General features: G+C 41.5%; 1 protein-coding gene across 1 annotated transcript in view; it reads right to left on the minus strand.

Annotated features, from left to right (window-relative positions):
* CGL1 (alpha-1,3-mannosyl-glycoprotein beta-1,2-N-acetylglucosaminyltransferase) overlaps positions 1 to 14,101 on the minus strand; it is a 162,524-nt gene that overhangs the window by 80,887 nt on the left and 67,536 nt on the right. Inside the window, exons 8-9 of the mRNA XM_087697038.1 lie at positions 12,350 to 12,412; positions 12,186 to 12,252 (exon numbers count right to left, since the gene is read on the minus strand). Of these exons, the coding sequence (XP_087553164.1) occupies positions 12,186 to 12,252; positions 12,350 to 12,412 (130 nt within the window). The remainder of the gene's footprint in view (positions 1 to 12,185; positions 12,253 to 12,349; positions 12,413 to 14,101) is intronic.

Below are 14,101 nucleotides of genomic sequence, written 5' to 3' on the forward strand. Positions count from 1 at the left end.
CTTCCAAGGATAAGATATATGCCATGATCTTCATGCCATTCAGGTAATAGCTACCCTCGAAGTGACCAAGAGAAGCAATCAACATACATTTTCAAAAATGACATGCCATTCTTCTCTAACTTAGAAATGCTCCTAACATTCTCACTATCATCTTTATCCTTAGTAAAAACCAAGTACATTGAAATATAATTTTTTATTACTTTAGGAATCGCAACTGCACATACAACAAGGATATATTCTCCTTTTAGCTTTACATCAAGTGTGAGTGTCTTTTCCTTATGCTAATTAGTGATCTCTTTTGCACGAGAATCAATCATTGCATGGATACAATGACACCATGGCATTCCAAGCAATACATCACAACCCTCGAATGGAGCAATAAAAAACTCTTTGGGGGTGTTGAGCTAAAACATGCATTACTTGTTGATTAGCCTCTTAAACAGCCCCAAAACACACTTAATTAATTAAAAACCCTAAAAAGGGGAGCAGTTCAAGAGAGTTTCATTGGCCTCCCAAAAACCCTAATTTTTGGGACACCCTTCTATATCTATAAATAGACAGGCTGCCCCCATTCAGTTATCATCCTTGTTTGGAGGTCACACCAGCCCACACACCCTCTGCTGCTATTGGCGCCCAGTTTCCAACCTGCAGCCCGCTTCCATCTGCTATCCATCCAACATCGACTGTAGCCACATTATCTTCAGCCTGTCCATTGCTGTAGGCGACAGCTCCCAACTGCTGGCAATTGCTCTAAACTATCCTAGACTGCTGCTCCAACTGCCACCCATCATCGCCAAGGTTAGCTAGCCTGCGTTTTCAGCATTGCAGGCCTTGACACTCTACGACACACCTTCTCCAGCTGTCGCCCTGCTGTTTACAGCACCTGTGCACAGTTTCCAACTTCCAATCGATAGTACACCGTTGCGTTTACCAAATTTCAGCCTCCAGACTACTGCATTCTGGTGATCAGTCTACTGCCATTCACTATTCAGCACTCCTACACTCTGACTGGTAGTCATAGACTTGGGATCCGTCTCCGATGGACGTCACACTTCGACATTGCTCTGCCCTTAAGCACACTGTACACTCTTACATTCATTTAAAGCATTCATTCACTTCACTGTTATGTTCTCTCTCTCCCTATTTCTGTTTGTGTTTGAGTTTCTGTGTTTGCGTTTTGAGTTCTGCGTTTAGGGTTTGAGTTTTTTAAGTTTTGCGTTTAGGGTTTGAGTTTTGCCCTCTTTGTCTGTGTTTGTCTCTTTGTGTTTTTGTTGTGGTCATGTTGAGAAATCCTTCACCCGCAGTTTGTGTTTAGGGTTTTGAGACCCAAAAAGGAGCGCCATCCTAGACTGACTGTGCCTATTTATAGGCCACACTCTCTTTCATTTCTCACGGCTGATTCATTCAATTCCTCACCTCTTCTCTCCAACCTCTCCACTACCCTCACACCCCTTTAGAAGGAAATTGCGGTTTGTGGTTCGTGGCTGTCTTCATCATCTTCCTTGTGCTATGGCACCCTTGTTCCCTTGTATCACATTCACTCCATGATTCAGAACTTCATCATTCCATTCATCAGAGTTTCTTCTCTCTTCTCTTCTCTTCTCCATGTTTGCCGAGTTCACTCCGTGTTCCTCCCAACAAACGCTACTGTCTCGCTGGTATGGCATCTTTTGGCATGGTATCAAAGCTGGATCTACTCAAATAGTGGCAAAGATCCTCCACTCCAGTGAACGCAAAGACCGGTGGTCGGCTCGGCATCCACTTCTCTTCTTCTTCCGCTACATCAAAATCACGTTTTTGTAGGTTTCAGGTGTTTTCAACTTGCTGCCCACACCCCTTTCGCGGAGAACATTGCAGACTCAATTGTCCCTTGCTGTCATCTACAATTTGGCACCTGTCCCTAGCCTTCCACTCGCACTTTGCAACTGTTTATAGCAAGGCGACTGTTGCTGATCACTCTTCATTAGGAAAACAATCTCGTTTTTGCAGATTTCAAGTATTTCAGCTTGCTGCCCACACCCCAACGCGGAGGACATTGCGGTCCAAGCTAGCCATTGCTGTCTACAAAAATCCTGGCGCCTATTTCCAACCTATCACACACTGTTCGGAGCTGATTTCAGCATATTGATTGTTGTTGTTGTTTTCCCTGCGTTTTTAGTCTTTCTATCTCCTATAGCCTACGTTTTTAGTCTCTCTCTCTCTCCTCACCTGCGTTTTTAGTCTTTCTCTCTCTTCACCTGCGTTTTTTTTACTGGTTGCAACCTCTTACTACTGGTCGCATCCTCCTTCCACTGGCAGCTCACTTGCAGTGTAAAAGCCCCGAACAACGTAGTATGCTTAACAATTATGATATTCGCTTGTTTTCGAGATTTAATATAAAAGAGAATGAACACTTAAAGCTGAAAATGAAAATTACTCACAAAATTACAGCCATGAAAATGTAAAAGTAATTGAGACAAGACTGAGGATTGAAGATGGGCAAACCTCCCCCCCCCAAGCAATGTATTTCTGCTCAACCCAAGACCCTTAGGAAAGAGCTCAGTTACAATCAACCTGAGAGTGAGGAGAAGTAATTCTCACTCTCACAAGATCATGCAAAGATGTACAAACACACATGCATTATCTATTATGCAATGATAAGAACTGATTTCTTTACAGTATAAGAGAAGAAAGAGGGAAAATCAGCCTTTCTTCATCGTTGATTAGCAGTACATGGATAGGGCTTGCTTCTTGTTGCTAAAATGGAAGAAAGAGCTCAAGAAGAAGGTGCTGTAATGAATTTACAAGCTTGCTATCTTGTAAATCAGCAGTGATAGAAGAGGGAATATGGAGGAATTTGATAATGGAGAAGTGGGGGATGATGATGGGGCTAGTTTCTGGCTATGTGTGGGTGCTGTACATGAGTTTACAGCAAAGAAAAATGATGCTGAATGAAGAAAAACGAGCTCTTATTTATAGGAGAGGGAAGAGCTAGTACAAAAGGGGAAAGTGGAGTAGCACAAAACAAGTGTCCAGCCACATGTCATGAGATGTGACACGTGGTGGGACACTTGGAAACTTGTGTGACAAGTGTCTTGACACTTGTCTCTTCTCTATGGCCTTCCTTTTTGGGTTGAATACTGTCAAGAATAGAAACAACCAAATTTAATAAGCACAGTCAGAGTACAAAATTTACTATTTTTAGAATGACATCTCTATTTTTTAGGACTAGCATTTTTAGGCTAATTCGAGGCTCCTAAAATTTAGGGACCCCCCTTTCCCCCCCCCTCCCCCCCCCCAATATGGGTGTCATATGAAAGCCTTTTCCGTGTACATCGCAAAAACGGTATCAGAATCTTCATGTGACTTTCCTATGCAAAGAAATGTGCATTTCAAGCTTTCAGCCCACACATGCACATTGTACAAGCATTTCATGATCATGCCATCTTGTTGATTGTAACTGTCTGTTCTGGCGGATCTAGCCCACATTTCAAGGCATCAATTCTTTCTATGTGCGAGTCTAACCCTGATATGCGTGAGTTCTGGTCACAGGCGCCCAATCGGGCCATATAGATGGAAGTGTGAACTATCTTTTCTCTAACCCACCGCGTGGGTCCACCGTAATCTCTGACCACTCATCAGTGGCCAGCTCCAATGCACTTTTCTTTATATCTAATTAGTGCAAAGAAAACAAATTTAATAAATCATTATATAGACAAATTAATGAAAAAGGATACAAATTCTGTTTCTATAGAGTTGTGACATCGAGCCCTTCCAATACCCTCCCACCCCTTGAGACGAATATTGCGGTTCGTGCCTCACACTGCCCTCACACCCCTTGAGGTGGATATTGCGGTTCGTAGTTCATGGTGGCTGACGTCTTTCTTCTTCAGTAAGGCACACTTGTATCCATGGCTTCTTTACCAACAGATGACCAATCTACTCGGTGTTCCTACTATGGTAAGAACGGTCATCCCACCAGAGAATGTCAACCTCGACCTTTGCTCCCCACCCCCCGCAGTATATGCATCTTCCACCAAGCACTCCTTGTGCAACCTCTCCTTTCTGGGCCACAGAGATCGTTCTACATTGGTTATCAGAGTACTATGCTCAAGGCAATAAGATGCATCCGATGTGCACTAAGTCCTTTTGAGCACATGGAGGCTCAATTGGCACTGTGACCTCCAGGAGATCGTCGCAATGCCAGGGACAATCTTCTCCCACCTATTTTAGGATACACTTACACGAAACGCCGTTTCTAGCGTTTTGGAAACGCTACAACGTTTCTAGAAACAGAAACGCCCAAGAAACAGCGTTTCTGCAGACTACGATTTGGAGCAAAACTTTGGCTTGAACGTGAGCACCCCTAGACTCCCACATTCCACTCGACTTTTCACCTGCCTACGTTTCTTCTCTCCACTCTATCGGGCTTGCTCCTTTGTCGACTGAGGACACCAAAGCCAAGCACACACACACACTCTCTCTCTCTCTCTCTCTCTCTCTCTCTCTCTCTCTCTCTCTCTCTCTCTCTCTCTCTCTCTCTCTCTCTCTCTCTCTCTCTCTCTCTCTCTCTCTCTCTCTCTCTCTCTCTCTCTCTCTCTCTCTCTCTCTCTCTCAAATTTCAGTGTGGTTGTAGGTTATAGCCTGTGAATCGTGATTCTAATTCGTGAAGCTGTGACCATCTCACGCTGCAGCCTGATGCTCTCTTATGTGACTGTGTCTTATCATTTATGTTTATGGTCATTGACTAAGGACTCAGTGGACCGTCACCCGTAGTGTTTTATGGATCATTAGTTATCAACTTATCTTTTATACTCTTGTATCTTTTTTTCATGATTCATGAATATGATCCAGCCTCCAGGTGTTTTTGTGATTCATGTATATCTATTATCATGTTACATGAAAATTGTAATGATCTAATCTTTAAATTGTGATCTATGAATATCTTTAGAGTGTGATTGGCACTTGCCAATTCAAAGTTTAAGTAGACTGTATGAATCCTGATGTATCTTTCGATTTTGGAAATTGGTACAGGCTATAGGTAACAGCTCATAGAAGTTAGGACTTAGGACCTCCGACCTAGTATGATAGTATCCAATTTCAATGTCAATAATCAATTGTATGTTAATCATGTATGTCAAGTATTTCTCGATCAAGTGACAAGTGTGGCTTATTGTCATCTATTATCTATATTATATATTAAATTAGGGTTACATATTTTCTTGTATCCACGTTTCTCCATTTCCTCGTTTCTTCCTGGAGACGAAACTCCGTTTCTACCGTTTCCCCACCGTTTGTGTTTCGCCGTTTTCGAAACTCCAAGTAACTATGGCTACCACGGCCCGCAATTCTATAATCCACTCCATCGAGAGACAGTGATTGTTTGATACCATCTCCTCGTTAGTCCGCTCCTTCGAGAGACAATGGCTGCTCGACTCCTTCCTCTTCTTCAGCTTCCCAGTCCGCTCCATTGAGAAGTAGCGACTATTGCCTACTCATTGCTCAGCCTGAGCCCCACCCTTCACCCTTGACTACTTAAGTTCGAGAGGCTACTGTTGGGAGCTCTTCGACACCCTAGATACCTTCTTCAGCACGACCGGCGGCACTTCCTTCGTCATCAGACATTTCAGATTCCTTGATCCATGAGTTTTTGGATTCCCTATCTACTTCAAAGGGGGATGTTATTTCTTTGCCCTCAAAGGGAGCATCTACTTCTTCTTCGACTTCAGCAAGGGATCCCTCCACCTCCCACCTCACAGGGAAAACCTACTCCACATAAAGTTCTTCACCCATCCTCTACTTTCTTGGGGTAGCTATCTTCGACCAGTCATCTCTTCTACTAATACCCAGGATCTTCAGGTGCCATCTAAATCGGGACTTCAGAGGTTCAACTGCCGAGGCCTTGTATTCCTTCTAGCATGGATGCACGGAGCTAATGGCTTCTCTCCCAAGGTTGAGTTTCGTTTACTTTGTCTACTGTTCTTTACTGCAGGTTCCCTTTCCAGTGGAAATCTTAGATCTTAGGAATCCTCTACATCTTCTTCCTCCTCTTCTCTTCTTGCCTTGGTCACTTGGTCAACATGGAGCCACCTCCCGAGATTGAGTACGGGCATATCCTTATGGTTCTCGGCACCACCCAAAGTCCGATATTCCTCCTATGCATTGCATATTTTCATCATCTTTGTACTGGGGCGCTTGGGAAAGTGAACAATTTTCCCACGAGGGACACTGTCCCAGTGGCACTTGCTGCATGAGCATTCTTCAGCATGTAGCATTCCATTTTCACCTCACTCTTCTCTTCTTCCCCTTTTTGGGCCTGAGAGGGGATGTTGAAAAACCCTTCACCCGCAGTTTGCATTTTTTGAATTTCTACATTTTGCGTTTAGGGTTTGCAGCCCCAAAAAGGGGCGCCATCCTAGACTAACTGTGCCTATTTGTAGGCCACTCTCTCATTCATTCCTCTACCTATTTGTAGGCCACTCTCTCATTCATTCCTCATGGCTGATTCATTCAGTTCGTCACCTCTTCTCTCTAGTCTCTCAAGTACCCTCACACCCCTTCAGGAGAACATTGCAGTTTGTGGTTCATGGTTGTCTTCATCATCTTCCTTGTGTTAGGGCACCCTTGTTCCCTTGGATCACATTCACTCCATGATTCAGAACTTTATCATTCCATTCATCAGAGTTTCTTCTCTCTTCTCTTCTCTTCTCCATGTTTTCCGAGTTCATTCTATGTTCCTCCCCGCAAACCCTACTGTCTCGCCGGTACGTCATCTTTTGGCATTCACTGTCTACATATCCCTGTGTATGCAACCAAAGTTTTCCAATGAGTGGTGTGGCACGCTCTGCATGGCCTTTACATGCCATTCCATTTTTCCCCATGGGTCCCATCTCATCCTCTTTGATTTCTACATAGCAAATGAGCTGCCATGTCTACAAAGATGAAGTTGGCTCATGCACCATTATCACAAAAAATCAATGCATGCTGATCCCTAATTTTACCCCATGCTCTATACAACTAAGTAGCACCATCATTGCGCTGATTACTAACAACATCGAACACCAATCCCACTAATGTTTTAGGCTTTTTTCCCTTAGGATCTCCCTAATTTTCTAATTTTCCAGCTAGTTGCCTATTGGGACAGTCCCTTGCAATACAACTCTCATATTCACAAATGAAACATTTATTTGCAACCATGAATTCCCTACATTATGTGCCAATGTTTTTTAGTCCATTCTTTGTTGTTTTGGCCTCTGTTCAAGCTAATTTTCAAATCTACCCCTTTTCTCAATCTTAAATAACTTTTTATTTGGCTTCTCCCCACCTCTCTAGAAAGCCCAAATCCTTCCCAGCCAGCAAGGTATCTGCTGTAGTAGCAACCTCTATGACGCTTGACATGCTAGAGATGGTGGATTTAATAAAAAAATCCCTAATTCCTTTACACGGCCCACAAACATACTTTTCCATTTACTCATGAAGGTGTACGAGGTGATAAGAAGTGACGGGCAGCAATGCATCCCAAAACTACTTATTGTATTACTTCAAACTATTACATTCTTTAGCATCTAGTTTGTTCCAAGCTATCATGATATCCACCTCAAAGGTACTTATCAACCAATTCGATGCAAACATTTGCTTGAATTGTACCCACATTGACCGAGCTATACCTTGCATCAAAAGAGTAAACCACCACTGCAATGCATTCCCCTTCAAGAAAGTGACAACCTTTCGAATCTTCCAAGACTCGGTGACATTTCCCCTTGAATAGGCTACATCAAACTACTGAATGAAAGTCAAAGCTTTTAGCCTATCTTATGCACCACTAAAGGACTAAAACTTCACTGCTTTTCCACCCTCATCATAGTCTTTTGCTGCCCCTCTTTACGTCAAGTTGTCATACACCGCTTGCTGCAAAAAGGGTGCATTTGCTGAGTTTACATCAAAACCAACACCAAATGGAGCATTTGCATGACCAGCACTCATTCCTTGAGCCCCATAAACATTCGGGGGTGCAGATGCATTACCAAACATGCTACTTTGTGCCCAATACATCAAGCCAATGTTGTCATACATAGAGTTTTGCACATTTCCAACCATGCCCAAGTACATTGGGCCTTGCACACCATGCATTCCCTGCTACATACCATAGGGATTTGTACATACATTCTCATATATGATCCCTCTCCAACCATAGCATGAAAAGTATCATGGCTGCCCCATCATAGCATGCATGCCCGGGTGTCCAAAATCCATTGGATTGGCACTTCCATGATGGCCTTGCATTTGAATTTCTTACCTCATAGGTACCAACTGTTTTGCTTCATTAGCATCTTTGGGAACTTTAAGTGAAGGCTTTGACATTACCTTCGGTGCACCTTGTTGTTCTACAGGTGTAGAAGATAACTTCTTCTTCCGCTTGTTGTCCTTCGAAGCATTCAAAAACCGGGTGAACTGAGGATCCTTTGCCAATCCAGCAAAGAGATTTGCTAATGTCCTCATCCGATTCTTGAACTGGTCCTCATCAAATTCCTCTTTACTTTGCTGGTCATCAATCTCATCATGCCCTAAAGAGGGTGTAGAAGATGACTTCTTCTTCTTGCCCTTGCTGTCCTTCTTCGAAGCATTCAAAAATTGGGTGAACTGAGAATCCTTTGCCAATTCAGCAAAGAGATTTGTCATTGTCCCCATTCGATTCTTGAAGTAGTCCTCATCAAATTCCTCTTTACTTTGCTGGTCATCAACCTCATTATTCCTTGAAGGCCCTCCATCTTACCCAACAGCAATATTTTCAACTTGTTGTCCATGGTCTTGAGCCTCAGGCATTGCATTTCCTTCTTCCCCATGTAAGTATCCACACTGAGAGGCATCATCATTGTGTACTTGATTCCATCTCACTAAATGAAGAAATACTGCCGTAATTTCTCGGCTGAGAGCAAAAATCAACACTAGCACAAAGCTTTGGCTTGCAATCAAGTACTTCAAGCCCATCAAATCAAGCGATTGAGTGGTGACCCGGCAATGGAACCATAAAACTAACTTTCCTTCTCAAAGAGGGTGGTAAAACCTAATCAAACACTTAATTACAGCAATTAATAAATGAGCATAAATTGAAATGCACACATTACCTTATCAATCTTAAACAATAGACACTCGGTTGCTCCCAAAACTATCGTCCCTTTCAGTATTTCTTTAACTTTAATTGCTGATGCATAGAGTACAAATTGAGATTCCACAATCTCCTTTGCTAATCCAAAAGCCTCCTGTAGTACAACAATCAGCAAGCAATTTGGGCCAAATGCCCCTTAATTTTCACCCAGGACTTGCACAAATCGAACTACCAACTAGCCAAATGTTGCCCCAATTCACAATGGATGGCCAGGCATCTCAAATACTTGTCAATTCCGCGAATTTCAAGTTTTGATTTCAATATACGATGCCTTCTCCTATTGGCACAAGTCCCGAGGTGGCTATTAGACCTAATTTCTATAGAAATTTAAGGTTTACAGCAAAGATCCCTCTGCTATCCACCAAATTTAGCTAAGATCTGCTCAAAAACGCTGAGAAATGCTAAGATCTCCTGAGAAGGGATTGGAGAAGGTGAGAGAAAGCCAAGATGAGAGAGAAATCTGATTTTCTTTACAAGAAAACCCTAAAATCCGCCTGCTGGCTACTCCAACCTGTATTTAATGCAATCACCTACTACCAAGCACCTCCAAAATATATTCACCTGATCAGCAATGCTATTGCCAGCCGTTGGCAGGTGTCTCCTTGTTGCCCCCTACCTACTAAGGCCCCCACATGATTGTCTTCTGCAGGAAATGGTTGTTCTCTGATCAAAAAATGGACCAACAACTCTCTCTCTCCCAAGCTATAACACTAACTCAATGGCTAAGACCTAGCACCCAAAAACGTTTTCTCAATTTGCATGGGCACTTTTGCCAAGTGGCAACCTATTTTTTAGTATTATCCAACCATTTGATTAATTTTCAAAATTAAATAATCTTGAAAATTAATTTTAACCCTTCTAACCCTGCCTAATATTAAATGTGTCCATCCATAATTAAATTAGCTAAGTCATTTCCAACCTGGAGTGGTTCCCAACATCTGTTGACCCTTAGACTAGCATTAATCAATTAATTAATGCTAGTTCCTAGTGTCACCTCTTACACTTATTAGCCAATCAACTATCCTAGGGTCAAAACTAACCCGCCAAAGGCCAACTAGCATAACTTATCACAACTTTTTCCTTTGACACCCATTGCACCCTCGTGATCCTTGGCTTGTTACCATGAAATAACTGCCATGTGCATCACATATGCTAAACAAGCTTGCACATTTGATTAATAACTTAATCAAATTTTATCATCTCCAAATTTCATGGCCCTGTGACACTTTCGTGTCATTTCCTTGCCATTTTCAATTCCTAGTCTTTAGTCGTTTATTTTGCGGTAAAGTTAGTCGCACAATCGTTGTTTTTGTTGCATGTGACTATGCTCTTAGACATCATGGGGTGATGGCTGATGAAAACATAGCTCCAAGGATGATGGTGATGATGATGGCTGAAGGCAAGAGCACGAGAGAATGGCAAAGCTCTGCCAAGGAAAGTAATACTAAGAGAGAGAACACTGAATGCCTACACATGATCCCCAGTTTGCCTTCATAACCGAAGCAACCAATCACGCCACTTACCGTTAAAATCCCTCAAAGACCAAACTTTATTTGCTTTCTCAATCACCCATCTCTTATTCTCAACCATCTTATGATAGACCTGATAGGCCAGCGATTTTAGGAAATCATTCTAGTATACCAAATCCCAATCCAACCATGGGAATAAGGCTGAAGGGCATGCAAAGGGAAATGCTGCTAAAGCCATTCCTCCAAGCTGCTCCAAACCAACCTATAACCCTGAGGAACCTGAAAGTACAGACCAATACAACGGAAAGAGTAAGCCTGTGACTGACCAAGAATGACAACACTCTCAAAAGTATTGAGCAATACAATGCTGACAACACTCTTACAGTCCTCAAATCCAGCCATGGCATCCTATTAGACTTTCACATTCCATGTGCTTATCATGCCAATCAAGCAACCTGGATGTGAATGGAACCTTGCTTTGAATTGGGACTTTGCCTTTAGCAACATCCTCTAGAATTAGGACTTTGCCTTTGATCATGTCCAACATTGGTGAAGTTCATAAGGGGTCTGATGGACCTCTTCTAGATCTTGAACTTTTCTTCAATCAACAGGACTGCATCACTCCCATGAACAGCAATCATCTGCCTTTTAGGAAAGCTTCAATGGTGGAAAAAGCATGGGCATCCTGATATCAGAATTTCAACAGTGATGCAGAGAAGTGGACAGCAAGAAAGAGCACAATAACATAACGGCAGAAAGGAAACCAAGGGAGGGCTGCAAACAACTGAAATGAGAACTAAGAAAGTAAAAGTGCACACTGCCTACATAGATATGCCTATATTGGCCAGAAATAGTGACCAAGAAAGGGCCAAAAACTCTAAACGGCTGGACACTCCATACTCAACACCGTTAAGCCTGAAACCATCATCTCAAACATGAGGTGACTTGTTCACTCGGGCACAGCAGTGGTAAAAGAGGAATGCAGTGCAGTGAACCTATCACTCATGCCTTCTCTTTTTAACCTTGGAAGGAAGGTAATATGTCCTTGTTCTGGTGAGTAACCAACCATCTCTAGAGTCAATCTCAATAGTGCACCTGGTTATTGCCCTTTGTAACGGATATGAATCTCTAACTATAGAAACCCATCATAAAAGTTTTATTTGTCAAGGAAAATAAAATCAAAGACCAAAATCTGTAGAAGATAAGCTGGTTTTTTCTCACATCAAATATTTGACATTTCAATGTATGGAGCATCGATACCATACAGAGTAGTCAATTGATGGTAGTGAAAATGATTATTCACCTCATAATACACAGATCTCAAACTTGTGTAATGCAAGAGATTCATAAGCATCAGACTTGAACAACATTAAGAATGTATCCACATCAAAATCCTAATGTTTATCATCCATTGAAAATTTTGACATCTGATTCCCAATGCTCTGACTAAGATTGCTATTTATTTTTTATAAAACGAGCAATGCTTTCAGTAATTTCTAACAAAATGTAACAGGCTATGATAAATGAAGAAGAAAAAGACATAAATTCAGAAAGAAACTCCACTAACTTACTTGCAATTTTGTAATATGCAATAAGCTCTCCTGGTCTTTCAGTGTTGACAGGAGTATTGTCCAAATGCTGCCAACACCAAGTGGAAAGACCTACTATTTAACATTGACTGAATATAGAAAACACTTAGAAAAAAATTCAAGTGAATCATATTTCTAATGCTTACCTGTAGATAGTGAAACTGTGGATAGCTCAATGCCGTGGATCGAACATTCTCATCATTACCATCCTGGGATCAATACACATCCCCACTGACTTTAAGAACCACAACCACACACACAATCACCAAATACAGGTGGAAGCCCTCAATGTGGAAAGTTCACAATTTAAACACAATGGGAATACATGTAGCAATCAAAGTCAATAGGCTGCTTAGGCTAGGGATAGTCATGAAAAGATTTCACTGAAAACCTGCAGATCAAAAAACATATTCATTTTTGAACATGAAAGATCTTCCAATTTCAGGCTGTCTAAACTGTCCAAAAAGCTTCAAATTTAACAATTGAAAAGTAGTGCAGAATGTCTTATCTTTGTGCCATATCCTAAATTGATCAAATGCTAATAGTGACTGCTGCTGTGCACAGAAATTAGGATTAGCAAGAAAATCAAGCAGTAAGAAAATAGGTGAAGGCTGTCTTGATTCACCTTCCAACCTTACACAACTAATTTTATTGATTATACCTTAATCCTAAGTAACTTGATGCATGCCTGCCACATCATCAACTTACTTAGCCTTAGCCCCTATTTACACACATTAATTTCGCATAAAGCCTGTAATTGTTTAGCCTTTGCCTCTGATAAAAACGAATAACGTATGTGTACCTAAAGCCCCTATTCAAGTAGGCGAAGGCTGTCTTGATTCATGTTTCGACCTTACACAACTAATTTTATTGATTATACCTTGATCCTAAGTAAGTTGGTGCATGGCTGCCACATCACCAACTTACTTAGCCTTAGCCCCTATTCACATACACTAATTTCACGTAAAGTCTGTAATTGTTTAGCCTTGGCCTCTGATAAAAACGAATAACTTATGTGTGCCTAAAGTACCTATTCAAACACATTAAGCCTTAAAGCCTTAATTTTTTAGCCTTGGCCTTTGTTCAAATGAACAACTTACGTGAGCATAATAATTGTGTCCCTTCAACCCTGTACATGTATAACTTAAACACATACAATCACAGCTTTCTGGTGTATCCTTGTCAGGTCACTTTAAATTAGGTGATGTTTTCTCCCCCTTAAGAAATGTTTTGGTCCTCAAAAACCATATTGGGAAGGTCTAACTCTAAATTGGGAAACTGCCTTTGAATAGTGCTCACTTGCTCCTGAAACGAACCTTACTCATGACAGGTAGTTGAAGCTTGTAAGCCATCAGTCCTATCTTCTAAAATGTGAAAGAACTACAATACCAAGGTAAGAGTTTTGAGCACTGTCCCATCTTCATGGTTTCAGACCTTTTATGTACTTTTAAATAAACTTGCTCTTCTTCAAAATAGGCATGTTCCCTATGTGGATCAGCATAGGCTCTAGCTCTATTATGTGCCTTCTTAATGTTGTTTTGAGCAAGTTTTAACATTTCATTCATATCTTCTAAGAAATCCTTTGCTGCATAAACTTTTTCCTTTTGCAAACCTACTATATTGGGTGCTCTATGCTGAAACCCATACGTATGCATAAATGGACTATATCTAGTAGACGCATGCTTGGCACTAAACTCTCTATAAGTACTTACCCTTTCCAATTAGTTTGTTGTCTTGTAACATGTGCTTGAAGCATATTTTCTAAGATTTGGCTAACCCTCTCACTTTGCCCAATAGTTTGCATGTACTCCGCCATACTCATGCTAAGTTTAGTGTCCAATCTCCTAAACATAGCTCTCTAAGAGTGACTATCAAAACTTTCTATCTCAGTTCAAAAC

The sequence above is a fragment of the Lygodium microphyllum genome, chromosome 17, assembly GCF_053477565.2.
Source record: "Lygodium microphyllum isolate KBCC chromosome 17, Lygodium_microphyllum_v1.1.10, whole genome shotgun sequence".
NCBI lineage: Eukaryota > Viridiplantae > Streptophyta > Polypodiopsida > Schizaeales > Lygodiaceae > Lygodium > Lygodium microphyllum.